At 41.2% G+C, this 27,149-nt stretch overlaps 3 protein-coding genes across 8 annotated transcripts in view; 2 read left to right on the forward strand and 1 right to left on the reverse strand.

The window, feature by feature from the left end:
• The first annotated feature begins 77 nt into the window (after positions 1-77).
• Positions 78-10,527, forward strand: cog2 (component of oligomeric golgi complex 2). Of its 2 annotated transcripts, XM_027000467.2 has the most exons (19): positions 78-154; positions 348-619; positions 1,154-1,315; positions 1,447-1,512; positions 1,605-1,685; positions 1,806-1,909; positions 2,208-2,316; positions 2,688-2,867; positions 3,022-3,146; positions 3,650-3,776; positions 4,813-4,952; positions 6,068-6,129; positions 6,370-6,521; positions 6,827-7,009; positions 7,115-7,187; positions 7,297-7,439; positions 7,883-8,022; positions 8,189-8,369; positions 9,718-10,527. In XM_027000467.2, the coding sequence occupies exons 2-19, from the start codon at positions 548-550 to the stop codon at positions 9,823-9,825; spliced, it is 2,208 nt and encodes a 735-aa protein (XP_026856268.2). In that variant the 5' UTR covers positions 78-154; positions 348-547; the 3' UTR covers positions 9,826-10,527. The 2 variants fall into 2 exon arrangements, with proteins under 2 accessions (XP_026856268.2, XP_026856269.2); XM_027000468.2 differs by lacking the exons at positions 78-154; positions 348-619 and having other exon boundaries at positions 1,225-1,315; positions 1,451-1,512.
• On the reverse strand, positions 10,267-13,596 carry agt (angiotensinogen). The gene is made up of 4 exons (XM_027000486.2): positions 12,828-13,596; positions 12,326-12,599; positions 11,789-11,939; positions 10,267-11,536 (listed from the first exon to the last, which is right to left on the reverse strand). Exons 1-4 carry the CDS (start codon positions 13,594-13,596, stop codon positions 11,360-11,362), a joined length of 1,371 nt encoding a protein of 456 aa, XP_026856287.2. The 3' UTR covers positions 10,267-11,359.
• A 1,972-nt stretch (positions 13,597-15,568) lies between these two features.
• phactr2 (phosphatase and actin regulator 2) overlaps positions 15,569-27,149 on the forward strand; it is a 28,160-nt gene continuing 16,579 nt past the window's right edge. For 3 of the 5 annotated variants that reach the window (XM_027000471.2, XM_027000472.2, XM_027000475.2), the window contains exon 1: positions 15,569-16,076. In XM_027000471.2, the coding sequence (XP_026856272.2) occupies positions 15,944-16,076 (133 nt within the window). In that variant the 5' untranslated portion in view covers positions 15,569-15,943. Of the gene's footprint in view, positions 16,077-20,846; positions 20,929-26,453; positions 26,713-27,149 lie in introns of those variants that run through there. The other 2 variants (XM_027000474.2, XM_027000473.2) reach the window with 2 other exon arrangements.

Below are 27,149 nucleotides of genomic sequence, written 5' to 3' on the forward strand. Positions count from 1 at the left end.
CAATAGCCTGGAATGAATCGCCGGCTTCATCCGAAATCACCTGACTCGGTCGCTTTCCGTTGTCCAATGGCATTAATGTCTGAGTAGAACGTCAAATCTTATTTATCCCTGCAACTCTGCATGGTTAGGCACCCATGCGCCATCATCCTCCAAGGTGAAATATCTTTTAAGAAAATTAATACAATTTGGCTTTCATGTGGAGCGTCTATTTCTTTAAGGAACCAGACATTCAACTATTTTTAAAGCCTGGATTAGTTATTTAATTGGTGAAAAAATCGATTATTTATAAAGTGCATGAGATTTCATATGAATGTTAGATTTCCACCCATTTACGTTTGCAATTTCAGGCTGCAGTTGTTGCTGCCTTCCTGCGTCTCGAGGGGGCGCGTACGGGGAAACGGACATCGCGGGTTCACCTCTGTCACGTGACGATTCCCTCCGTCTTCGGTGCGTGCCATGTTTGCGGAAGTAAAGGAAGGTGCACACTTCTGTCATTCGTTGAAAAATGTATCCAAAATTCAGAGTTTCTGCTCAATAAGACGCGTACATGCATTTAAGGATGATGAACCTACCAAAGGGACCCGATTCTTTGTGTTTTAACAAAGACGAATTTATGAAGGTATGTTTTGTCAGCTTCTAACGACCTGCGTTAGACGATACCTAGCTTAGCTTAGCTAGCTAACTGAATGATGCATCTTAGCCAAACTATTCCACAATGTCTGGAAAACAGCGACGAACATCGACGAACTGCTTTCTTTAGCCAGCATAGCCAACATACTTGGCTACTTGCATTTGAGAAAAATAGATTTTTAAAATCTTAATATAATTAGCTAACCATCTTCTCAAAATGTGTTTTAGCTATCAGTCTAGCTGGCTAGGAACTTTTTGAACCGACAGTTTAGGGGAGTGGCTGTGGCCGGATAAAGTTAATGCACTTTAACTAACCGCTGGTTATTTAACTTATTGTTGTTGTTGTTTATTTATTTACTGTTTTTACAATGCGTGTGAGAATCTAAAACATGTTGAGTTGGCTGTAAACGAGTTGTATAGCTTAGCTAGCTGGCTACATCGCTCCTCGCTTTGTGCGTTCCTGACTTGTCATGGAGAATCCTGAAGCCTGACAGCATCTATGATGGCATTTCTTTGCTTTCAGGATGATTTCGACGTGGACAAATTCGTTGCTGCATGTCGAAAGCATGTCCAGCTGGAGGAGATGCGTGAGGACCTGGAGAAGTATTACCGGCTGCTTAAAACGGCAATGGTCGAACTCATCAATAAGGACTATGCCGACTTTGTCAACCTATCCACTAATCTTGTAGGTTTGGGTTTGTTTAGGCCTGGAGGAACTAAAATAGCAATAACTTACTTAAAATTAACCTCAGTTCAGTCCGTATGATGTGTTTGGTTACATCCGTTTGTCGTTTTGTCGTTTCATTTGTGTTTAAGGTAGGAATGGATAAAGCTCTCAATCAGCTTTCTGTTCCTCTAGGCCAATTACGCGAAGAAGTGTTGGTAAATTATTTTTTGGTTATATTATTGTCTGGTTATGCTTTACCTCAGCCATTTTTGCTTTGTTTCACATATAATTTTCTTCACTTGAACAGAGCCTGAGGTCATCCGTAAATGAAGTTATCCAAGCCATAGACACACAGTTGTCCAAACAAGATGACATTCAAAAGAAGAAGGTGCGTTTTATCTATTGATTTTTTTTAATTTATTTTTTTGCCTGAATATTTAAGTTTTTTTATTCTTACTAGATCTAGCTTTGTGCTATTTTATTTTGTATTTGACTTCCTTCAAATTAGATCTGTGTGTTAAGACTCATCCAAGTAGTTCAGTCAGTGGAGAAGATTGAAAAAATCCTTCACTCCCAAAACACCAAAGATACAACTTCTCTTGAGACAAGCAGGTAACTTTAACTCCATTAATGTTAGATGTCTATCTACAGTAAATGATGCCCTGCAAAAATAATAAACATTTAAACTTGGAGCATTACACTACAAATGTACCTTTCCCTCTGAAAAGGAGAGTAGTACCAAGTTATTTAGAGTAATAACCTCCTTTAAGGATGGCATGAGCAGTAAACTATATGACAATAGTTATTAAGTTGATAATTAGCTTATATCTCTTTGTGAGTGTTTTGTATTAGGGGAAAATGTGTTCTTTCACGATTAATAACTTTACTTTTTGTCTGGTTTCATTTGAAGTCCTCTGTTAGCGGGTCAGATTCTCGAGCGGATTGCCACCGAATTCAACCAGTTGCAGTTCCATGCTGTCCAGAGCAAAGGCATGCCACTGCTGGACAAAGTGCGGCCAGTAAGCTCCGCTCCTTCTGGTTCTCAGACCTTTCAGAGAAACTCTTTTCATTCAGATGTTAGTATTATCTAAGGCTATAGTTATAGAAATATCACTTGGATACATAAAAACATGATTAAAAAAATGTGATTAAAAAAATATTACTTTCTGTATTTAGCTTGTAGCTCAAAATGATTCAGGGCTTGTGCAAATAAAAACAAATGCAAAACAATGCATGACGGCAATAACAAAAAAAGTCAAATTCAACAGATTAATCAAGGATTATAATTGGATGTATAAAAAGTAATGTACAGAGAAGATTAAAACAAAAGACCAAAACAAATATGGAAATGATGATGCAGTGAGGCAGATTTATTGTGTTGATGTTCCAGAGGATCGCTGGCATTACTGCTATGCTCCAGCAGTCTTTAGAGGGCCTACTCATCCAGGGTCTTCAGACATCCAACTTGGACATGGTCCGACATTGCCTCCGAACATATGCTACCATTGACAAGACCAGAGACTCGGAAGCGCTCGTGGGACAAGTCTTAGTCAAGCCATATATGGATGAGGTGTGTTATTCTGCATTATATAAATCACATAATAGTGCATCATGTCATATTAAAGGCTTCTCTTTTTTCAAAGATGATTATAAGCTCCGCCTGAAGTGGAAGAATGTGGCAGCTTCTTTGGACCCCAATTTTGTTTTGTTTCATTTTCTAATAGGTCATAAATGAGCAGTTTGTCAGTTCCAGCCCTCATGGTCTTCAGGTGATGTACGCAAAGCTTCTGGAGTTTGTGCCTCACCATTGCCGACTGTTACGAGAGGTCACAGGAGGGGCCATTTCCAGGTAAGTTTTTCATTGCGCTGTATTGTACGAACTTTAGATTTTTGGGATCCTGTTAACCTAAATTACATTAGAAGAAGAGCATATTGGCTCTTCAAAAATATAATCTAACCTTAATAGTGCTCCAACCTTAGGACTCTAACCTTAATAATGCATCATGCAGGCTATTAGCATAGAACCACTTGTTGTAGTTTTGTGTTTTAAACAGGGCTGTCTTGCCACTAATGGGATGATTTAGTAATGGTGATAGATTGGGATGATTTAGTGATAGTTATACTGATAGATTGGGACGATAGATGAATTGGATGTGTCTATGACGTGGCGGTTAAACAAGACATACCAATTACAAGGTGGGGCCTATCTAAGATCTTAGGGTTAGGAGTACTCAAATAATTGAGTAGCACAATCCAAAATGTTTATGCTAACATTGTAAATTATGAAAATTATGTTGGAACTGTAGATGTGACATTAGCCAAGATTTATATTTGTCACCTTTTTTTGCCCAGTGACAAAGCTGACATTGTGCCAGGATATGACTTCCTGGTCAACTCTGTCTGGCCAGAGATCGTAAAAGGTGTGGAGGAGAGGATTCCGTCCCTTTTCAATCCGGGCAACCCTGACGCCTTTTATCAGGTAAAACGGGAACATGCACATGACCCCAGTAGGATAAACCCAGCCTTAGAGTCACACGTGCACAATGAACCCTACTCTTACTTATTTTCAGTCATGTTTTGCAGTCTGTTGTAAAGGTAAAGAAACTTTTGGACATCTTGCTTTATGCTGGGTGTTGTGGGAGTAGGCTAAAATGTAATAACGGTGAAGTAGTTTAAAAACAAGGGAAAATATTTAAAGTTTTTAAAAATTTGTATGATAGTAAATTAGTGTTATTAAATATTCATCACATTTTCAATTAAATACAGAGCAGAAAACTGCTATAAACACGATATGAGATTAGTTCATTAATCCTAGCTGAGAATGGTCTATGCTCTTGTCCTAATATTCCAGTGAGCGTGGTTGATTGACATCCCACTGTCCGACTCACAGCTTGCTAAGATGCGCAGTCAGAGCTGAACATAATGGCATAATGAGGGAGAGTCTGAGTAATAAAACTGTATGTAATACCAATGACTATACAAATGTAAATAATTCTGAAGTTCAAACACCAATTAAGCCTAGTTCACGGAAAAGGTAAATTTTTTTATTTTTCACCAAAATTGAAACTATAGGTGTGGACACGACTAGCTCCATGCATGGTGAAAAATGGCAAAGACTTCACTGCAAAATAGCTTGGCCTAGCACTGGCTACCTTCAAGTTTTTTTAGTGTAACCTTATTTAATGCCTGTAATGAGATTTTTAGACATATCAGGAGTCCATAAAATGCACTTTCGATTTCACCATGGTATATATGTCAGATATATCTGAGACAATGTGATCAATAAAATAAAATTTAGATCTGTTTAAAATCAATAAATATTGATCCATGTGTACAAACATGGATTGATGTTTGTTTGACAGCACAGCTGTGCATATGCCCGTAAAAGAGCCATCCTAAAGTTGCAAATTATACTGTACATTTGTTGAGATTAGAATGGTACAGATTGCATTCTGTTCTTTTTGTCAATATCAGAAACCAATTATTTTTTTAAACTGTACTTTTGTCTTCTGCAGCGTTACTGCATTAGCATGGACTTTGTGCGGAAGTTTGAAAGGCAATGTGGCTCTCAGGCGAGTGTAAAGAGACTCAGAGCCCACACATCTTACCAGAGCTTCCACAACAGATGGAACCTCCCTGTGTATTTTCAGCTGCGGTGAGTGGCAGAGTGCGTGGTATGCCCACTGCCCGACTCTTCTTACATACTGGGAATGGGAGAGCTCACTGTGCTCTCATAGGCTGGCTCACCTTATATAATGTATGCTTTTATAGTTAGAAGCTTTTAACAGTTTGCTATTAAGTTCCAGTCACCTTGGATTTTTTACAAACATTTTTATCCTTTTTTTTAGCGTATATCCTACTTTTAGATTAGGTAAAGATAAAGGGAATAAATAAAGCAACACGTTTACTGCTGTTTCTACTACTACTACTAATAATAATAAGATGAAAATGAAAGCTTGAAAAAAATATTTAATAAAGCACTGAAAACTTGTTTTAAAGCTGAAGTCAGTAAGTCAGTTGTCTTTAAGTGGTTTTATTGTTAACTGGTCAACACTGTAGGCAGCAAGTTCACAATGAGGGAGGTATTGAAAAGAATTGGGGGGGAGGGCTTATTTGCCTTCGAGTCACAATCCAAATCACTGATTGCCCACAAATTATTCATTGTCATGACTAATGTGGTATGTGTGATTAGTTGAGAGGGACTGATGGTGTGGCTTGGCTCTGAGCTGTTTATTTGGAGCTTCCTTTCGTTATATAGTCTGTCCCACTGAACTCTCTGCTTTCTTTGATTGTTAGAAGTGATTAAAATGTTGTGTAGGCTCATTACACATTCATTTGTTATTTTTCTGGGAATTTCTCAATTTTACATGGTTGCTGGATGTGTTTCCATACAATAAAACTATCACAGGGTTGTGGAATTTTGCCTTCTTCCCTCTCCATGTCAGGCATAGTATAGTCCACAGAGAATGGTGTATGGCTCGGGCCCAACTGTCTTGTACCACAGTGATGATCATCTTATCACTCATCCTGTTGCTTGAATAATGTTGATAATGGAGCTTCAGTGGACAATGGCCATCATTCACTGTCAACTGACAGCTGTCACCTCAAGCTACTAAGCTTGTTTACTTAATGTTTATCATTTTAAAAAAGCAAGATTTAAACTCATGTTCATGTAATCACCAATATTATTAAGAATTGGCTAAATATTAATTATTCAGTCCAGCATTTCTGTGTGTGTCCTTTAAACTCTTGGATTGTTGTGCTTTTCAGTTACAAGGAGATTGCTGGATCTCTAGAGAACGCCATGTCAGATGGATTAGAAGCAGCTCCAGGTCAGTGTCAGTCTCCAAACAGGTAGAAATCCCTTTTTACTTTTGCTGTGCTGTTCACAGGTATGACAGAATATGTCCACAAAATTGTATTTGCAACAAATCAGATGCTCATGTTCTTTTTTATGTGTGTGTGTGTGTGTGTGTGTGTGTGTGTGTGTGTGTGTGTGTGTGTGTGTGTGCGTGTGCGCGCGCGCGCCTCTGTGTTTGTGCATGTATTTGGGCGTACGTGCCGGTGTGCAGCTGGGAGCCGCTACCGGCTGCAGGTGACAGAGGTGTTGTGGAGCTGTGTGTGCAGGTGTTGGGCGGAGCAAATCTACCTGCCACCACTGGCTCATCGCTTCTGGAAGCTAACGCTGCAGCTCCTCTCCCGATATGCCACCTTCCTCACGGAGGTACCGCACTGGCAGCAGGCCAGCTTAACAAAGCTTTAAAGCTCACGGGCTCTCATAGCAGACCTTGCATAACTGGAGCATCACACAGGCAGCTGCTCAGTGCTTTGCACCAAGAACTGTAGAATGCTGGGAAGTGTGGAATGCTTGTTTTGGTCTCAGTTGGTCTCAAGAAATATTGTCTTCACAAAAGGGAGAACAGCAGCTTCTACTAGTGCTGTTTCTTTTTTTAAACTTAGAATAGCTCCTGTGCCCTGGAACTAGACGGTATCTCTAGACTGATAAAGGGATGATCTCCTGTCCTGTAGGTCTTAACAAAGACCCCGCCTTCAGAAGCCACCAAAGACCCGGTGCGGCCACTGCCGAGCTCTGCATCCTCCACGTCGAGCCGCACCTCTCAGGATGCCGACAGTGAGAGTGGTGGCCCCGTGGCCCTGTCCACCAAGCAGCTGGTCTTCATCGCTGCTGATGTGGACCAGCTACAGGAGCAGGTATTATAGGGCAAGTGGTGTTGTTCAGGACCGTTTCTCTGAAATCCAGATACTTTGAAGTCATGTGGGAGATCCTGTTCATTCTGTTTCTGCTTACTCTTCCAGATTCCAGAAATCTCTGACATGATCAGGCAGAGATTAGAGGGAATTGGTTTCAAAAACTTTACCATTGTTTCAGGTACATATCTTATTTCAAGTAGGTAGCATTTACTGGTAGGTCATATCAGTTTGAAAAAGAAAAGAGGTGATCTGTTGCTGTTCCCTGTCTCTCTGATTTTGAATGCCAGAGGCCTTGGATGACTCTAATGCTGCTTTGGCCAGGTGCATCCCAACATTAAATAGCAGAATGACTCAGCATTTGACAGAGAGGAGTTTCCGCTTCCTAAGAAATGCATCCGAAGTCCCGCGGCTGTACCGGAGGACCAATAAGGTGAGCCAGAGCTCTGAACACACCATGCAGTGGTAGCTTAGTGTTTAACATGCCCGACTTGTAATCGCAAGGTTGCTGGTTCAAGCCCTACCACTGCCAAGTTGCTACTGCTAAACCACTGAGCAAGGCACTTAATCCTTAATTGCTCAAGTCATACTCAGTCATAATTGTAAGTCGCTTTGGATAAAAACCGTCAGCTAAATGCCGTAAATGTGATCTCAGACCCAATGTCTTACCCTGCCTGAAGCACCTGTAAAGGCCCTGTGAATTTGAATACATAGCACCATATTTACTATATATTTTAATTGTAAAATAATATTGAACATGTCTAGGTCCTGTTTAACAAATATCAGTCTTGTAAAGCACCGTGTTATTTGTGGAGCATTCCCCAAAAACATGGTTGCTTTTGCAGAAAATGATGACTGATTTTGTTGATTTGACAGGAGATGCCCAGCAGGGCCTCGGCCTACATGGATAACGCTTTGCGGCCACTGCATCAGCTGCTCACAGACTCCACCAGCGTGGTGAAGGCCTCCATCATGCTGGAGTGGCTTCGCATCACTCTTTCAGATTGCACCCACAGGTAGTGTGTGCATGCTCACACATGCAAGCCCACACACATAGATATACAATTCCTGTCTCTTGGGTTGTGAGTGGTATCTTTCATTTGGCTAGGTTGGGCAGCATCTACTCTGCTGTATATGCATGCATGTCCAAGTGTGTGTTCAACTAGTTCTGCTAAATTGCAGATACTTTGAGACCATATCTGATGTGCTGAGCTCTGTGAGGAAAATGGAGGAGAGTCTGAAGAGACTAAAGCAGGCCAGGAAAACGACCATGGCCAGCACAGCAGGAGCCTCCGCTGGGCCCTCTGATGACACCAAGATCCGCCTGCAACTGGCCCTGGATGTGGAGTACCTCGGCGAGCAGGTGCTTTCGGCTCCACACACTTGAGCACAAAGATAACAGTGCAGCGAAATGTGTGTAAAATGGCTGGACTCAGCATGCAGTCTCTCAGCCAAACACTGGTTTTAAAGTGCAGTCTGGTAGTTCGCAAACTGAGGATATCGACATTTGGAAACAGGGCATCTGCATATAGAGGCATCAGTTACCTAATTTTACTAAAAGGGGCATAGAAGTTGGCTCTGTCAGTGATCTGCCAGCTCTGTCACAATTCAGAACATCCAGTTACATAGAGCACTGTTCAGTTTGCTCTAAATAAGGTTCGTGGGTGTTCTGACAAAATGCAGGTGTTCATGCAAAAGGCTTCCATATTTCCATGGAGGATGCTATGCACCCACCTCAGCCCTATCTTCACAATAAGAATGTTTAAAAGAATGTCTTTTTTTTTTTTTTTTTTGTCATGTCGTCATTTTTGTGAAAAGCAGGACTTTAAAGTCAACTGATGTCTTGAGTGGGGAATTAAATATTTCCTGTGCAGGAAATGGTGCCACATTTTACATTAAACAGCAGCAGACAATAGTGCAATTGTGACAGTGTGAATATGAAACACAGACCACAGTGCAACTATATAGTCAATGCAGTCCACAGTGCAACTACAGTGTGACTACAGAGTAAATACAGACTGGCAGTGGAACAATTAAGAAACTATACAAACTCTATACAGTGAATTAAAAATTCACTAGGCACAGCACATTAGATGGTAGATTGGGCTGGGTGGATAGTTATTTTACATGAATTCTACATATACATCTATATTACCAGCCACTGTATAATACACCTTAACCGCTTAAACATTGTCAGAGGAGCAGACAATGTGTACAGAGTAAAATTTTGCCCACTTTAATTACATGTGTAAAGTAGGTGCAGTCAAACTGCCAGTAGAAAGAAAGTGAGTCGAGTGGACTTGGCACGGATGCTGCATGGCCTGTCGGGACAGGAGCATCATAATTCATGATTTCCCATCTATCTATGTTAGCGTTCCCATCACTGCTAAATACCCTGCCAGGACCAACGTGCTGCCAGTCCAGCCCAGCACCGAGTCAGCAGAGACACAGGATGGGAGTTATGAGGGTGTCTGGCAGGAAGAATAGGCTTCTGAAAATCTCTGAAATTACTTTTTCCCCTTTGTGTACAGAAAAGGAAAATGTAGGGAAATAGTGACTCAGAGACATGACTCTCAGAGCTGCAGCTGATTCACATCTGGTGTTAATTCGTGGCAGAGTGTACTCTGTTGTCTGTAAATATGCACAGTGCGTGTGTTTAAGTGCATAAGGGTTAAAGTCTGTGCTCATGCTACCACTGTTGCGTTTAACAGATACAGAAGATGGGCCTCCAGCCAAGCAACATCAACATGTTCTCCTCCCTGCTGGACCTGGTGCGGGAGGCCCGGGATCTTGCCACAGCAGAGCAGGCTGGCTCTTAAGGTTCACTCCCCCTACTCGGGGTCCCCGCATATGCCCTGCCCAGAATCCAAGACGTTACAGGGAAAAAATGGAGGGGCAGACCCAATGTTTTGTTTAGTTGTTTGTTTTGTTCTTTTGTGGGGGGTTTTTTTGTTGTTTTTTTTTGCCAATTTTGGAGCCCAGTTGCTCTTCATGCAATGATGAAGTCAACGATAAGTACCTGATCTACAGCCTGTCACCTCTCCCTGTGTGGTGAAGAAGCACACTACAAAGACAGGCCTACGTGCACAAATGTTATTTATTGTCTAATCCTATCTGATAATAAGGATAGGCACAAATACTCAATAGGAATCTTTATGGTAACCTGGTGTGATTATGTAATAATATGCAGCATGAATCCTAAATATGTTAGGTTTCAAGATAGTAAAGAAGTGAGTGGGCAGTGGGTTTGATGAGTCATGATACGTCACAACCTGTCATGCACGGTTACATCAAATAATGTTGACTGATGTGCCAACTTATGACTTGGAACCTGATGTTATGAAACTGGTGTCATGAGCTAAGCATTCTGTCAGAATGAATAACATTTCTTTAACCAGGTTTTCCCTGAGGCCTGCCTGTCGGCATGAAGCTCAGTCCTTTTGGCATTTTAAACACCATGACAAGAATGGTACTACTGTAACTTTTAAATGTAACTTTAACAATAAAAGGTTTGGATATAATGGCAGATGCTGCTGCTTAATAAGTTAATGTCGCCAAAACGTTTTCCTTCAGAATTGGGCAGGTAGGTGACTGTGAAAACACTTCAGAACTTTTCCCATGTGCATACGCCTGCAGTTTTGCACCTTTCTGAATTTCTGCTTTTTGCTAAATTTGCTGTCTGTTGTAAAATGTTTTGTGTGTAAAAGGTCTTGTGCAATTTAGAAAAAGACAAAAATAACATGAACAGAGGTTCTCAGATTTAATTTAAGTTACTTATAAACAGAATAAACCATTCTACAAAACATTTCTATATAAAAACATACCCAAGCCATGGATTTTCCCATCTGAAGTATTAGCCACATACATCATGCTGTATATCCCACTAGTGTGCTAACAAATCATTTAAGCATTGTAAACCTTAAACCGTGTCCACATACTAAGTGCACGTGTGGGAGATTTAAGGATATTGCGAACATGATATCCATACTGTTTTCGAAACCATGTTGACATTTCCTCCTCTTTTTGGTAATTGGCTGAGGAGGTGAGTAGGGTGTGATGGAACAGGTAAGTATTAAGCTTCAAGCTCCAGGGGAATGGTTTGGGAGACACTACTGTAGTGGAACAAACTGGCCTTCATTTTACAATGTGGGAGGGAACATGGAAGCTATGTTCAGAATATACTCCTTATGGCTGCTGCGTCTTTATTTCAGCATTACATACCAAACTTGCTGCACGACCATGAGGACTATTTTTTTAATTAATATAGAGCGCTAGCTACGTGTATGTTTATCCTATAGTGAGTTTAACGGATATGAAAATCAAACCACGTTAAAGTGTATTGCATGCTGTTTTTTATATAGTTGGATTCAGGATCTTTCCCAACAAAAGTATGGCATTAGAGGTACCCTCTATAATGGCAAAGAAGAAGGGTCTGTTGACAGTGACTTTGAGGGGAACTTTCACATCTTGAGACTTGCTCTGAACTTCAGTCCCTTCTTCAGACATGTCAAAAAACACATTGTTGAGCACCTGTCCAAACGACAAAGGTGTAGAAACTTTAAAAATCAGAATTGTTCAGTGTTGCAATTCAATTGCAGTGTTAGAATTCAAGTTTAAAATACTTTAAAGACACTATAAAAACTGCTATTTAGAATTCATAAATTGGCTTACAATGTGACTATGTTAAAAATCTGTTCAGTAATATTGGTCAGTGCATTTATATTTTAATAATTTTAGATCTTAAAAAACCTAAAAACCAGTTGAACTGGACTGGAGTATTACCTTATCAACTGTGAAGTTCTCCTTGCTGCTGAGTCTCTCAAAGTGGGCGTCAGAGCCCAGCAGATATTTCTCAACAGCCAGATCAGATAACACTGACCTTAGGTCAGTCACAGCAGTCACTGAGAATTTAGGCAGAGACAGTTCCAAGTACCTGCCAAAAAAAGAACATTTAGGTGTAGGTGTGCATGCATAAACAGGAAGTTTTGGACAGAAAGCTGTGCAAAGTGCATGCACAAGTGTGCTGAGTGAGAAGCACTAAAGAAGGACCTCTGTCCAAAATGTCTCATTTTATATTTATATATATATATATATATATATATATATATATATATATATATATAAACTGTACCCTACTCTAATTGTAGCTGCCTCAGCACTTCTCTAATGGGCTTAGCTCTGCAGGGTAACTGTGTCCTTTATGCTAAAGCTCTGCTCACTTCAATTTGTTTACTTGTGTATGTACCTCTTCAAAGTGACACCCAGATTTTAAGAGTAATAGACAGACTTATTTAAAAGAAAGTGCCATAAACTACTCACCGTTCTTTTAGACGTTTATCCCATGTAGCTATGATTTTTTTCAGGAGTTGATCTTCAATGTCTTGCATGCAGGCTTCTACGTGAGGCAGCACCAGTAGCATGTAGGTCCGTTTGCTAAGACTGAGTTTGACTATAGAGCACTTCCTGCCAGGGTCATCGAGATGCATGTAGTCACCAGTGTGTATCATAAACGGTACTTTAACACTGGACTTCTTATCAATCCTGAAGTCTTGAATATTAGTTTTCTCTGGTTGGAAAGCTGTTCTCCAACTGCCTATGTATGATATAAAATAGTTTTTTAGCAGACAAATTTTTTCACCTTGAAATATTTACTCATTGAAAGAAGGCACAGCTTTATGAGGACATGGAAAAGATTTTTGCACCCCAAAAATTAGGACCACAACTAAAATTTATCTCAAGATGCTTCAATGATGGTGGCATTCCTGATCTACGAAAACAGATAAAAGCTGGCTTGTGGTTATTAAACACATTATCCACTCACCTTTGAAATGTACAGAACTAGCAAACAACAGGTTCGTGGATGGACTGAGAGCTGTAAAGAGGTTCTCCATCTTGCTGTCTGACGTATTGTGGATGAAGGAGTTGACTTGTGCCTCAGCCTCCTCAGGCTGGGAAAAGTTCACTGCTCGAACGAACGAGGCGTCCGAGAAGTCCTGCATCCCGCGCACATAGTCTTTGGAGAGGTTAGCATCACTGCTCACGAAGGTCCAAACGAGAGTCCTGAGCTCATCCCAAGGTCCGTCGATTAACGAGTTGATGGCCTGCAGCGTACGTAACACCGTGTGCCCATCTATCAGGTATACGCAGTCGGCCCGATCCGACTCCCAGTTGACACCCAGCAGCTGCTGGTAGGGGATGGCGGTTTTCTTTGAGGCCCCAAGGTATAGAGTTACTAGGGAACCAAACGCATTGAAAGGAGAGAGCAGGATGTTGCCAGTGTCCTTCCTGCAGCTGAGCTTTTCAAACATACGCAGGCCCAGAGAATTCTGCAGTTCAGCCAGCACGGCAGTGCGCTGGGACAGGTTCTTCAGGGTCTTGGGCCTAGTGCTGGGGCGAGGGTCTGGCTCGGTGCTGTCTTGGAGCCGAGTCACAGGATGGATAGTCTCCAGAGGCTTAGGGTCCTTACTTTGGATGACTTCACAGCTGATGTTTTCAAAGCTGAAGAGATAGAAAGGATGCACGTACACGCGGTTGGTTCCTCCTGTTGCCAGGTAGGAGACGATTAGAAGAGCCAAGAGCACCACATTCATCTTCTTTTGTAGGTCTGACAAAAACTTCAAGGAAGACCTAAAGGACATTAAACAACCCATTTGACACCTACTTGCAGGAGAGGTAAAGTTATTTATTAGATACCTATGGTTAAGATAATGCATTCACAAAATGCTATTGACTTATAATGACATTAAGACCTCTGTGTGGTTTGTTAGCTGGCAGCTTATGCATCTTTTGTCTCTCTTCCATTTAGATGCCATTAACAGACCAGAACACAGTTTCCCAAATGCATCATAACACAAAGATCACTGTTAAATGATGGCATGAGCATCACACTGAACACTATATCAGATCTTAACACTATGATGTTTTTGGGAAATGGGGCCCAGTTCTGTCTACCTGCTGAGGTCTATGTGCTACTGAGCTCAGAGGTCAATGACCCTGAGTGGAAGGACTGCCTTGCAACACAGATCACACAATTAGTCCCAATGAAAAAGTAAACAATGAAAGAGGTAAATATAACACCAGAGTCGTATGTTTAAAAGACAAATTGGATAAAGTTAATTCTTGATCAGTTATTTTCATCTGAAACCATATCTGAAAAAATTAAAATGTTTAGGCATTTTAAAGGGACATTTACAAGTAATTTTTGTCTTGATTGATACAAATACAATTACGCCACAGGTAAATAAAACCTAATGCCAAAAATATGTATTTAGTTGAATAAAACCACAGAGAAAACTGTGCTTAGTATTAAGCATTAGGTAATATTTTCAAGAGAGACACCACAATTGTAGATATCCTACTTTAAATTGTATTATAGAGTTCATTAGATAAAAACATTTTATCATAATCAGATTGTAGCCCATTACCCTCTTCACATATACATGAGATGGAGAAAAATAATCTTGGCTTACCTCAGGATGTGCCTAGGCTCTCCAGCTGGAACGTGGTACACTGAGACCTGCAGTCTGTTTAAATGATAGCAACTTGACTAGTACCCTCAGTTATAGATTAACCTCAGGATTGAGACACATCTTCTTGATGTTAAGTTTCAAAATGGCATTTGCACTCGTGTGCTAAAACACAAACAGTGCATCTGCATCTAATGCAGCATTTACCCAAATCTTTATGTCCGAGGGGTTGGTGCGATGAGAGCACATTGATTTTACGGGTGACTCATATTCGTTTTGAACAGTTTGTCCCTTCATTTGTCCATTTCCACCACGCTGGTGTCCATTTTCATGGAACTCTTCTGAACTTGTAATTCGTCTGTATTATGAAGTAATAGGATTCTTCAGGTCACTATAGCAACCTGGAATAATTATTTTACCATTTATATATTTAATCCTACAATTGATTGTCTATTTCTAATTCGATGCAAGTTACTAAATATTATTTATAGCTATCTGTCTTGTCCATCTGATCATGCATTTATGCCCTCTAATATGGCATTATCAGTTAGTTACACTATATATAAATGATAGTTTAGAAAATCATTCTTAGTATACTTCAGTATAAGCCGCAAGTCTTCTTTATGTACTTCGGTGTTACTGTTTTTATAGTTTTTCATCATCAGGACCTGTCAATTTCAACACTTCCCGAGCCTTGGGTGCCATGATAAGGAGAGTTTATCTGTTAATATCACTAACTAGGCGAACATCGACGGAGAACAGTGATATTTAACTTTTATAGGGACCCTTACACATTTCTGAGTGAAAAAGAGCTGGTAAGCCTGAAATGGTAACATGTATGGAAACTGGTGAAGTTTAGTGCAACAAATGCACGGTTTTAACCTTTAGTTTCCCCGACATGAAAACATCTTATATGAACACAGAACATTTATGGTAGAAAGCGCTAGGTACGGTCTTTGAGTGAATAATGTAGACTGCAATCACAGTCAAACCTCACTTGGGTTTGTAAGGTCAGAAATCAACCTTGAAGCTGCTGACTTCTGTCAGTAGTTGGGTGGGAACCTTAGTGCCTTTGTTAACTGATGTAGCTATGAAGTTAACCACGTTGTTGTCGGGGTTTTTTTCTACATGACATCTTACCGTGAATTTCTCAAAAAGATTCGCCCTTATTTAGCTATCAGGTTGCTGAACAATGACCAACCCTTTCTAATGAAAGTTGTGTTTAGTATCTTTGGTTTTATTTTGCATTTACATTACTAGGTAATGTGGTAAAACTGTAGCTGTCTGTTTAGCGAGTGTATGTGGATGAGTTTACACGTAGGCCGTCCTACACCCCGGCGGAGGAAGAGCACTCAGGCTGCCTGTCCCCAGGCGATAAGTACTTCTTACGTGTAGCCTATAAGTGCTGTTCATATGGTGCTTTGAACTTTTCTGCGAAGACTGATTTTTTTATTCTTTATATTTTTACATCATGACTACTGAAGACACTTTTCCCGATCTCAAGACGTTATCTGCGGCGTGTCCCGGGCACAGGTTTCGGTCTCAGAGCGATGTCTCCGGTTTCAGATTAAGGATTCTGACCAGATTACGCTCTGCCTGCTCAGGTATTATGCATTTTAACAAGTAGCTTTAATACTGTTCTACCACGCATAAAGACAGCAATGTCTTAAAGACAGAGGCGATTAAATAGATAACTAAATAGATAAATCATTATACTGAAAAAAATGTTAAAAATAACAAAAACAGTACCTTTAGGTCATATGCTTTTTTCAGTTCTATTATTGGTGCAGTGCTTTTTATAGTAGTTTCAGAACGCAACTAACGGAGTGTGTAAACTTCAAAGGTAATATTCAAGATATTTATTTTAGCAGTAGCTGGTGAGGTTTAGAACAAGTTTTCTTTCCAGTCGTGGTTACATAAACCTTTTATTGGTAACATTATGTGCTTATTCTGTAACAGATTTTGATTATTTTGTTTTTCATGCACACCATAGATTACTGATAACACCATTCATAGACTTTTTATGAGAAAAGTCTTGTGTAGTGATTCCAAAGCTGTACAGTTAAATGTAAGTTAGATGTGTGATACAGCACGTTGTAACGGCTGAAGCCACAGAAAACTGGATTCTTCTCACAGTAGACAGTGTGATCAACACACCAGAGTTCTTGACCTCAGAACGCAAAGACATAATAGCCCTCAGTATTGCTGCAGGCCTAAATATGTAGCATACAGCAGTTTCGTTGGCAACAGATGTCAAAGTTGCAAGCACAGACAGCGAAACTCTATTTACTCCCTCAGGTGAGGGTTAGATTTGTGCGGTTCCTAAGCTTCACTCAGGAGCTAGTTCAGGTTCATCTGTGTAACAGCGGAGGATTTGTTCTTGGACCTTAAGTGTATGATGACATCTTGGTTTGTGCATCTTTTCTGCAGACTTGACAGTTTAAAACCACTTCCTGTCAACTAAACTTCAACAAACAACATACCCAAACTCTTGCTTTAGTAATTTGCTCCATATTCACAGCTGAATGATTCTTCTGGTAATTTCATTTAGTTAGTATGCATACTGCAGGAACCCGTTTTATAATTAATTCTTGGCAGTCTATTACCAAAGGGATAAAGTGTTGAGTACTGTTCAGTGGCTAATCTAGTTTGAGAACCTGTGCACTCTTCTGATGATTAAATGTGCCATACTATGTAAATTATCTAATTTTATTACTGGCATAGTAGAGCAATTTAGTTTTGTATTTCATTTCGTTCACATGCTAGTATTACGTTCTCTGCTGTTGAGATCACTGTAGCAGGGTTTGTGTGTCTGCCCTCTAGCTGCAGTGTACAAATTATGTTTGGAAACTGTACTTCCTCAAACAGCCACGGGGAGGGGAACACGTACTGTCAAGCTGTCTGGTTTTCTAACATTATCGATGGCAGAGGTCAAGATTTTATCTAACCCATTTATTTATTTTCGGTCTGTTTTGTTGTTGTTGTTGTTAAAGATATTTTTAGAAGACATTTGGAATACATTGCGACGCTGTAATTAAAGTAACATACAGAAATAATAAAAAAGAATTACAAATTATCTATCTATCTATCTATCTATCTATCTATCTATCTATCTATCTATCTATCTATCTATCTATCTATCTATCTATCAAAAGTATGGTTGTAGTAGGGCAAGGTATGAAATATTCTTTTCTGCTATTATGACTTTTAAAAAGTCAGTCAACTGTGACCTTCACAGAGCCTTTTAAGCATTTATACTGTCCTGCAGTTGGACTTTGCAGGTGTGTGTGCCCATAACTGCCTACTGCTGTTCCCTTTATTTGCTCGCTGTTAGGCTGTGTATTACTATGAGGGCTACAGGACAGGGAGTATGATGTGCTCAGCGTGATATACCAGTGTTGTTTAAAAATGAGAACTAAAACAAAGAAAATGCAATGTGGGTGTTGAACATCTAAATATACCTTACTGTGTTTCTATTTGTGGTGTTTGGCATTTGAGAACAAAAGCTATGTTCTCCTCTCTCATCATTTCAGCGCTGATGGTCGGAAGGCACAAGAGAGAAACAAAAGGCGTCCTGGTGGTTGGTTTGTTTGGAATAATTCGTAGGTTTCGTTTCCTTTCTGCTGTGAAGATGCACACTGTCAGGCCCCTAATGACAGAGGGGCAGAGTGTGGAGCATGCCCACTGGGGAGGCTGCAGTGTGGAGGAGACAGCCGCGTTAACGCTCCTTACCGCGCACCTCACTTTTCTAACACTCACCCGCTACAACATTTATATTTTGAACACTAGCGCTGGTGTACAGCTTTGTGAAATGTTTGTGATTTCGGGGTTTTCATTTAGGCATTTAAATTGATGTTTGTTTTGATGCTTTGGCTTGTGATATGGTAAATACTACGAGCTAATATTATGTAGGTCTGCATGATGACACACTCACTCACACACACATAAGCAGTGACCTGAAACTCAGTGATGACATCATACACGCAGATGGTTGTTTAAATGATAAAGATTGTTAAATGCTCAAATTCCTTAAGTAGGACACACACGTGTAGTTTCTAAAGACAGAGGTAGATCAGGATGCTTCAAAGCAACAGAAATGTTGGGCAAAAGGTCTATGAAAGGAGACTGGAGAGTTCCTTGCTTTCTGCTGAGATGCATACAGGGATCATCATTGTGGTGAGGCCTCTTCAGGCTCTGCTATAAGCTGCCAGTTGAAGCCACAGTTCTCCTGCCCTTCTCGCCTTGCGGGGGGAGCACATCCAAAAAAAAAAACCAGCTCAGAAACGTTCTAATCACTATCTTTCAATCTCAGTCTCTGAGTCTCTCTCGCTCTTTCTCTCTCTCTCACCTCATCTTGAGTGCTTTTAAGAGCTGCTCTGGCTTGTGATTGTGTGAGACATCAACCGTGGGTGTTCTCAGTATACACTTAAAGGCCACATGTGTCAGTCTGGCCCAGCATGTCTTTCAGCTGTGATTACTTTGCCTCACCTTCTCTTTTGAAACGACACCCTCATGTCTACTGTTATGTGGACTTTGATATAAAGGGGGACGTTACTGAGGCAAGAAAGGCATGCTTGCTCATGTAAATGAGGTCACAAAATAGATGAAATCAGAATATTAGAAGCAAGAATGTTATGTCTTATTTTAGGCTATATGTGCAGTGCATTGTGTTTATTGATGTCAGAGGTACTTATGTTCATAGGCACATTTTATTCATGTTGGTATTTTGTTAATAAGAACGTCTAGAGGCGCCCTTTGACACACATAATTGTAACTTTACCGCTTGACTTTTTTTCTTTTTTGAACAACTACTATGATTCATTCCATACTTTAAGATAAAACATTTTTGGCAATGACATGGAGCTTTTTGCTCATCTTCACCAAGCACCCATAATCCCAGGCAGCTCTGCAGTTCAGTGACACTCTTAACTTAAAGCCAAACATTCCAGCACTCTCTTGCTATATGTTATGTTCTTCTTTCTCAACACTGGTTAACCTAATCATTAAAAAATAACCTTTCTTGGTTAAAATGTCTCAGTGTGGTCCCACTAAGTCTGGCAGAGTAACACAGAAGGTTATGTGGGGATGTTTCCGTGATCCGGTAACATGGCCTTAATGTTGTTTTACAACATGACAATACTAATGAATTGCTTTCGGAAATGGACGTTGGACTTTGTCGCCAATGTTCTAAGAAACTGTCAGTTCAGATGTAGTCTGTCCAGCAGATTTTGAGACTTGAGCATTGGATCCACCATTTAAGATAATCCCTTCCTTGTGCAGAAGGAAGAAAGCGAGCTCTAATTACAGCTTGAGCCAGCATGCAGGTCTCTGTGAAGTTGTTGTTTTATGTGTTGCTATGTATTTGCCTGATAAAGCATGCTGTGCTAACGTAACCACAGGACCTGATCAAGAATAACACAGCATAAATAAGAATGACACATATGTTATCTTCCATGTTCTTTAGCTCCCAGCCTCAGTAAAAAGTGTTTACGTGCTGCATATTTTTTAATAAGCAATGTGAGACATATGAGAAAGGACTCACACAAAGATGCCCCATCGAACCACACAAATGTTGCCTTCTGGTTTCAGATAGATCATGTATTACAATACTAAAGTTCGTTCTTGGCTCATATGACTGTGGAGTCTCTAGGAGTGAGCTTTGCAAGCTCTGTTCAGCTCTATACTGCCACAGAGACACATCACAAGCAATGATTCATCCTTTTTGAGCAGAGGCCAATTTTTGGCATCAAGTCTCACCTCTGAAAATAGATTAAAAATTGTGAGCGACCTTCACCCACGACGAGTACACTCAACACGGCAGCTTTTTTGAGGCTCTTGCAACCACCACATGCTATTCTCCTGCTGAGAATTCCTACCCATCATGCCCAGAAAGCCACGCTGCTCCTAAAACCTGTGCTGTTCTAATCAGCTAACATTACACCTGGAACTGCTGCAGCTCTGTGGAGCAGCACTAGTTTCTACCCTGTCATGTCACTTAATCCAAGGCAGAATTCATGGACAACTAATGGAGCTGTACATTTGTTACTCAGCGGTGATTAAATAAAGGTTACAGAGTTGTCCAACATTGCATTGACCCCCCTGGTCTCTCTCTCGTTCTCTCTCTCTCTCTCTGAATGCCCCAGTGTATTGGGAGGTTTCACTCGATGTGCTCGGACTGGTTCAGTCAGCTCACTCTAATGGAGGTAATGGTTGTTTGCCATCCTGCAGACCCCAGTGCTCTTCCTGCTTCTCTCAACCACAGAACTGAAGACAGTGAGAGCCGCACGGGAGGGGCCAGCCAATGAGGGACAGATCGAGAGGGAGGGAGAGGGAGAGAGAGAAGGAGGGAGGAGAGACAGAGAGAGAGAGGGAGAGACACAGACAAGGCTGAGGGAAGAAACAGAAGCAACTCATTCAAGCAATCCTTTTCTCTTCTTCTAGACATGGAGAATGCCTGTGAGTGCTTATTACGTTTTTTGAAGTTTGTGTGTGTGTGTGTGTGTGTGTGTGTGTTTGTCTGTAAGTGCGTGCGTGTGTGTGTGTGTGTGTGTGTGTGTGTGTGTGTGTGTGTACAACCTGTGTACCATAGTTACAGAAGTTTTTAATACTCTGTACATAAACTGAGAGACTTGTGAGGCAAAGTAAGATTTGTAACAGTATCTATATCCTGTGTGATATTACAGATAAGTTATACAGATCAGGGATGTCTTGGAGTCCCTTATGACTTATTTTATTTTACTTATCTTGTAGCATGGTGTCTGAATGAACAGAATGAGGCAAAGCATTGTTAATGTATTACATTCAGGCTAGATTTGGTCTAGATTTGTAGTATGATGTGGTCAGTTAGGGTCACTACATTTCTTTGTTAATCTTAAAAATATGTAGTTTGCACAGGGTACACTACTACCCAAAGACCGATTAATGCATAAGCATTGAAATATCTGGTGTTATGTTTGCCAAAATATATTGGAAGTCTCTGTGGTTCTGACTGGTGTGTGTGTGTGTGTGTGTGTGTGTGTGCGCGTGTGTGTATGTGTGCGTGCGAGTGAGCGAGCGAGTGAGTGAGCATTGTAATATCAGCATTTGTTCTTGATAGTGAAATAAGTAAATACATTTTGGGAATAGCTCCTCTGGATATTTGCAATGCAAACCTAGTGATTTGTAAAATTCTGCATTTGAATATCCTCCAAGCCTGCAGATTTACCACACCATGTAGTGTCCATGTACATATGTCCTGGTCCCTCTTAAGGGTAAATGATTTATCACCATATCCAAAAGAAAATGTTAATACTTTGTAATCCACTTGCTAAATGTATCACCAAGAAATCTGGGACTGAGGTATTACCTAACAAACCTCTAATCAACCTGTTACTATTGATATGGATTTTACTGAGAAAATGGCACAGTTTTGATGAAGACTACAGGGTGAATATGCACTAAATTAACATTTAGACCTAATGTTTATTCTGATTATCCTGTTTCATGCTTTATGGTAGAGGGTACCAGCACAGTCTTTTGCAGCCTACCAGCTAGTGTCAGGATTATGCTTAATGTTAGGGTTAGGATTAAGGCTAGTGTTAGTGTTAGGATTAGGGTTAATGTTAGGGTTCGGATTAGGGTTGGTGTTAGGGTTAGGATTAGAGTTAATGTTAGGATTAGAATTATGGTTAATGTTAGGGTTAAGATTGTGGTTGATGGTAGGGTTAGGATTAGGGGTTGTGTTAGGGTTAGGATTAGGGGTTGTGTTAGGGTTAGGATTTTTGGCTCCCTCTAGCCCCCCTGGAGCTGGTCTTGGTAGGCAGCTGTTATCTGGCTCTGTTGTGTTGGGAATTCGAACAAGCACTCAGGCTGCCCTTCATCCCTTTATCCCAGAGAGCTACAAAGGTAGCCTCTGCTTTACACGATGTCAGGTGCTGACCTTTCCAATTTTAATGATTCCATTATATGAAGCATTAAATCTCTGTCAAAGAATAGGAAAAGCAAAATTGTCCTACAGTTGTCCTACAAATTGTCCAGTATGTTGTCCACTACAAATATGACCCTTGTAAACACAAAATAGCACAATTATATACTCTTTATTTTTAAGTTTTGGAACAATTGTAACGTTTATTTGAATAAGGTCTACTTCATGATAAGTGGATGAGCCACTTTAGTTGGTATCAGTTGTGCATGGTGACAGTTTATTTGGATTTGGATTTGTGTAGTGAACGGTTTGTATGTAATGTACTTTTGCCATAGACAGCTCTTTTTGTGCCCTTGCCGTTAGGAAACACAAACACAGCTGGACCATGTGGAGCTGACCATGCCCTGTGACGTCTGACGACTAGCAGTGGAGTTCTTGTTCAGGGCAAGCTTGATTTTATTAAGTAGACAAGAGTTCTGGATGGGAAAGTACCTGAAAACAGCAGAATACACAGTCTGTAAATGCTAGCAAAAATGAGAATAATTCTATTGCTTTTATTACAGTTATTACAGTGCTATTATTAGCATTTATTGTTCTTTATTTTAGTGTGCTTAAGGTCTAAGCAGCGCAGTGGAGGTCATACTCCAGAACATGCGCATAACCTACAGAGAACAGCACTTTAACATCTTTTAAGGCAGGTGTAGGGGACTTTGCCGAGATTCCTGGTGCTTTCTGCTAGGGTGAATCGCCACACCCCCTCTATAAGCGCACACTCCAACACTGACAGCCGAGATAAAGCCTCATGCCACCTCATCGTCATGAATCATCGCATCCTTCCATTCCAGCATAGGACTTTTCCGCACAACGTGATATCCACAGGTAGCAATGTGAGTCAGCTCCAGTTAGATGCTCATGCTCGTACCCAGATACCTTTATAATGGCCCTGTTGTGTGCTCTCTGGCAGCGTGCGGCCTTGCTCACCATATGAGGGTGGCATAGTAAGAAGCACCTACAGGGAGGACGCCCATGTTGAGTGACGAGGTTTTGCGATGCTTTGTTGTGCCCCAGCGACGGGTTAAAGGCCCAACAGTTGCTAGAGCCCTGACAAAACGTTTTGCACACTGTCTGGTGTCCAGCCAAGCCGAAGACTTCCAGTCCCTTCCGGCGCCCTGCTGTTTCAATCACAGAGGCAATAAAATCCTGTGTGTCAGTGTAGAAACACAAAACAACAATAAACTGTGTTACTGTATATTTGCTGACACACTGCACTGCATGAGGCTGCAGGACTTCATGTGCTCATTGGACCTTCAGTGATCTGTGTGCTGGGATCCTTTTTGCCATGTCCCAGGCCAGCGTGCCCATGTTCCATGGTTATGCATTTGCATATGCCATTGGAGGGGGGGGGGGGGATCTATATTTTCCGACACTTCAGAACTCTATCTCAGGACTTGTGGCTAATGAATAAATCATCTGAGGAGAGGAAAGAACTAAAGAGCACCACTTAAACAATAATTACCCAATATTCTATGCTGAGATTGCTGGTTAATATTTGATGAACCCCTCCCCTGTCCTTGTCCGAGTATTTATATTCACTGGACCACCTCAAACCATGTGCATTTAGCAGATTGCCGGTGCACTTCGCAGACATCAGGGTCATCATTTTGATTGGCACTGTCTCCTGGCTGAGTCAGGGACTGCTCTGAGCAGGGCTTGCAGCATACTAATGCTACTATCAAGCACTTTCTACTGCCTGGGAGAGTGCTGGAGGTAGCTTTGGCTCTCATTAGGCGAAGTAGCTTATCTCCACAGAAGCATTAGCATCATATTAGCATTTAAGGGTTGCATTAGTGTTGGTGGGAGGCTCCAGAGGAGGGGAAAGATCCGCTTTGCGCTGTCTGCCATCATGGGGCTTCTCATATGCACTTATGCCGTACTCTAGAGCAAATGGATAGATTGTTTTCCTCATCATTCAGTCAAGGCTTCTGTCTCTTGGGATATTTGACCACTCTGGAATTCAGACTAAGGTCTTCAGTCATTTTCCTGACTCAGATAGCGGAAAAACACAGCATGCTACTAAGTCAATTTAATGTTAAACTGGAAATTGATATATATACCGTTCAGACTTTGTCTCTGAGAGAGCATATAGAAATATGATATTGATTAAGGCATTGTTTAGGATATCTGCTGAACCGTCCAACACTAGGCCAAGATTTTTTTGTGTATTTGAACAAGTACATGGATGACCAACAGGTGGCAGTGTTCTCCAGAAACACAAATTGACCCAGAGTGACTCACCAAACCACCTCCTGCAAGTGACCTGTATCTGTAATAATTAAAGGATGCGCTACATCACTACTCTGGTGAGTATGGAAATGTGGTGTGTGCTCTTTTCCAAGTCATGCTTGCCTCCTCGCTGTTTCCTGATTTAGACGTCATTATTTTAAAAATCCATTGCTTAGAAAAATAATTAGACCAAGCATTAATGTCTATTTATTCTATGCTCTAAAATGGCTAAAACTGTATATTTAAACCATTTTGCCTAATGAAGTATAAACACAGATATAATGCTATGTACCATGTCTCTATTTTACGAGTCCTTTTCCTGAGTGCTTCTACAGTTGCTATATTAATGTTTGCAAAGGCAGAGGGTGAATGCCTCTGACGAGAAAATTACATTTTGTCCAATGTAAATATTAGTGTAGTTTATTGTGGACATTATCTAAGCGCTGAGACGGTTTGTCATTTCCCCTTGTGTGCTCTTGTGTAATGGTTGCGTGTGTGGTGGTGTTGGATCTGCGGGAGGTTTTGTCAGGAAACACACGGGTCCACTGTCAGGCCCTGAACAGAGTGCTCACTGATCAGAAGCAGGCAGATTGTGCTATCAGCTTGATGTACCGTTATGGTCATCCTCAGATCATTACAGGCACCAGCTGCTGACCATGGGGGGTGGACGGGGACATGGGGGGGGTTACAGTCCAGCACTACCTCCACCTCGTGACTGGGTTTGAGTTTACTAATATCACATGCATTTTACAGCGCCAAAAGCAAACTTTGAGTTCAACATTTTTTGAAGAGTGGAATGGAGGGGAATGCAGCCTGCTTTCTCCATGTATGGTCCCCAGGGCCAAAAGGAAGTTTTTCACCCTAAACCTTTTTCATTTGTGTCTGTTGTCACTAAAGTCTTTGCCAAGAGACTAGTGGTGCGAATGTAACCTTTTGGCTTGTCAGCAGTGTCTCCGAGGGGACTGTGGTTTCAGCGGTCCTGCTAGCAGTTCTTGGTGGTGCACTGAGATGGCCATTTTGGTCAGAGGGGTACTGTGATAGCGAGTAGCCTGCTCAGGAAGAGGGAACGGGGTGGAGAGTTGAGGCCTGGTGAGAACTTTGAGCAGAGCGTTGAGTAGAACAATGCCTTCCAAAGCCAGAGCCGACTCGTTTCCGTAAGCCTTCCTGCCTGAATCCCACCCACTCCATCTCCGCCAGGGGAACGGGGAACTGAAGGCAGCAGGGATTCTTGACTCTTCTGCAGGAAACCAAAAGCATTAGCTTGGTTACCAGTAGGAAAGAATGTGGCCACTCCAGCATTAAGGGTCTTGACTGCAGTGATACCTGTGTGTTTACACTGGACTAAACAAAATGGCACAAATTTTCACTGATCTTAAATGGGACATGGGAAGCAGATTTGACTAGTGTTTGATTCGGTTTGAGCCCTTATATGCTAAAATTAAATGTTTTCATTTTTAGGAACTCTGCAATGTGCTGTAATAAAAGACTTTGAAATAATCAACGGTAACATTTGATTCTGAAAGCCTGATGCTTTATGTTTTTGGGATTTTAAACCAGACAACCTTTAACTTGTTTCTATTGTTAGATTGTATTGATTTTGTTGACCTCTCATCATTCAATAAAGGTTTTTATATCAAAGATTGCTTCACACTCTTGCTATTGTGAAGGCTGTTCTAGCATTGAACAATAACCTACAGCCTGAGAGTCACGCTAACGTACGCTGGGATGGTTTCAGCGAGTGTGGAAAGGAGGAGCAATGAAACTTCCTCCCCGTGACCTCCTATGACGGGTTGCATGCAGTCTGCATAAAGGAATGACAAGCATTTCAGTATATACAAGTCAGGATAACGCTACGAAGCCTACCGGGTTAGGAAGTGTTGGAAAGCCTTTCTGAATCGCAGATTCGCCCGCAGACAGGTGAAATGAAACTTGTGTTAAATCGATCGTGTGGACTGTGTCGCAAAAGTTCTTCAGGGACTGCAAGAGCCTTTGCCTAGCGTTGAAGGCAGAGATGGGCCAGACATCCGTCTCCAGCTTGTCTCACAGGGCGAGCGGTGAGTGTGGCGACCCACTTTCGCTCTCGTAGTGTGGTGGTCTATACACTGAGGACTATGCTGCAACTTTGTTATAGCTGGAAAACAGCGAGGACGCATCCCTTTTTTTTTGGCGTGGCACGTAAACACCGAGGGCTGTCTACTTATTTGTTCCATCGTAAGATTCTTGAAAACGCCAGCTGCTGGCAAACAGTTTTACAAATCGATTAACTAGTAGACTGTTTCATGCTAACCGTAACATTTGTGTACGCTCTTACGCAAGGGTTTTATTAGAGTAAATGTCAGTAAATGTCACGTTCCCCGTCGTGTTATTCCTTCATCTGTCATCCTGACGTGAGGCTATACGTTTGCGGAGGGATCTTTCCTACCGACTGCGAGGGCGTCTCTTGGTTCCTGTTCTGTGGTGTTCGCCAGGCCTTTAGCGATCTGGAGGGTAC

The sequence above is a fragment of the Electrophorus electricus genome, chromosome 11 (genome assembly GCF_013358815.1).
Source record: "Electrophorus electricus isolate fEleEle1 chromosome 11, fEleEle1.pri, whole genome shotgun sequence".
In the NCBI taxonomy this organism is placed as follows: Eukaryota; Metazoa; Chordata; class Actinopteri; order Gymnotiformes; family Gymnotidae; genus Electrophorus; species Electrophorus electricus.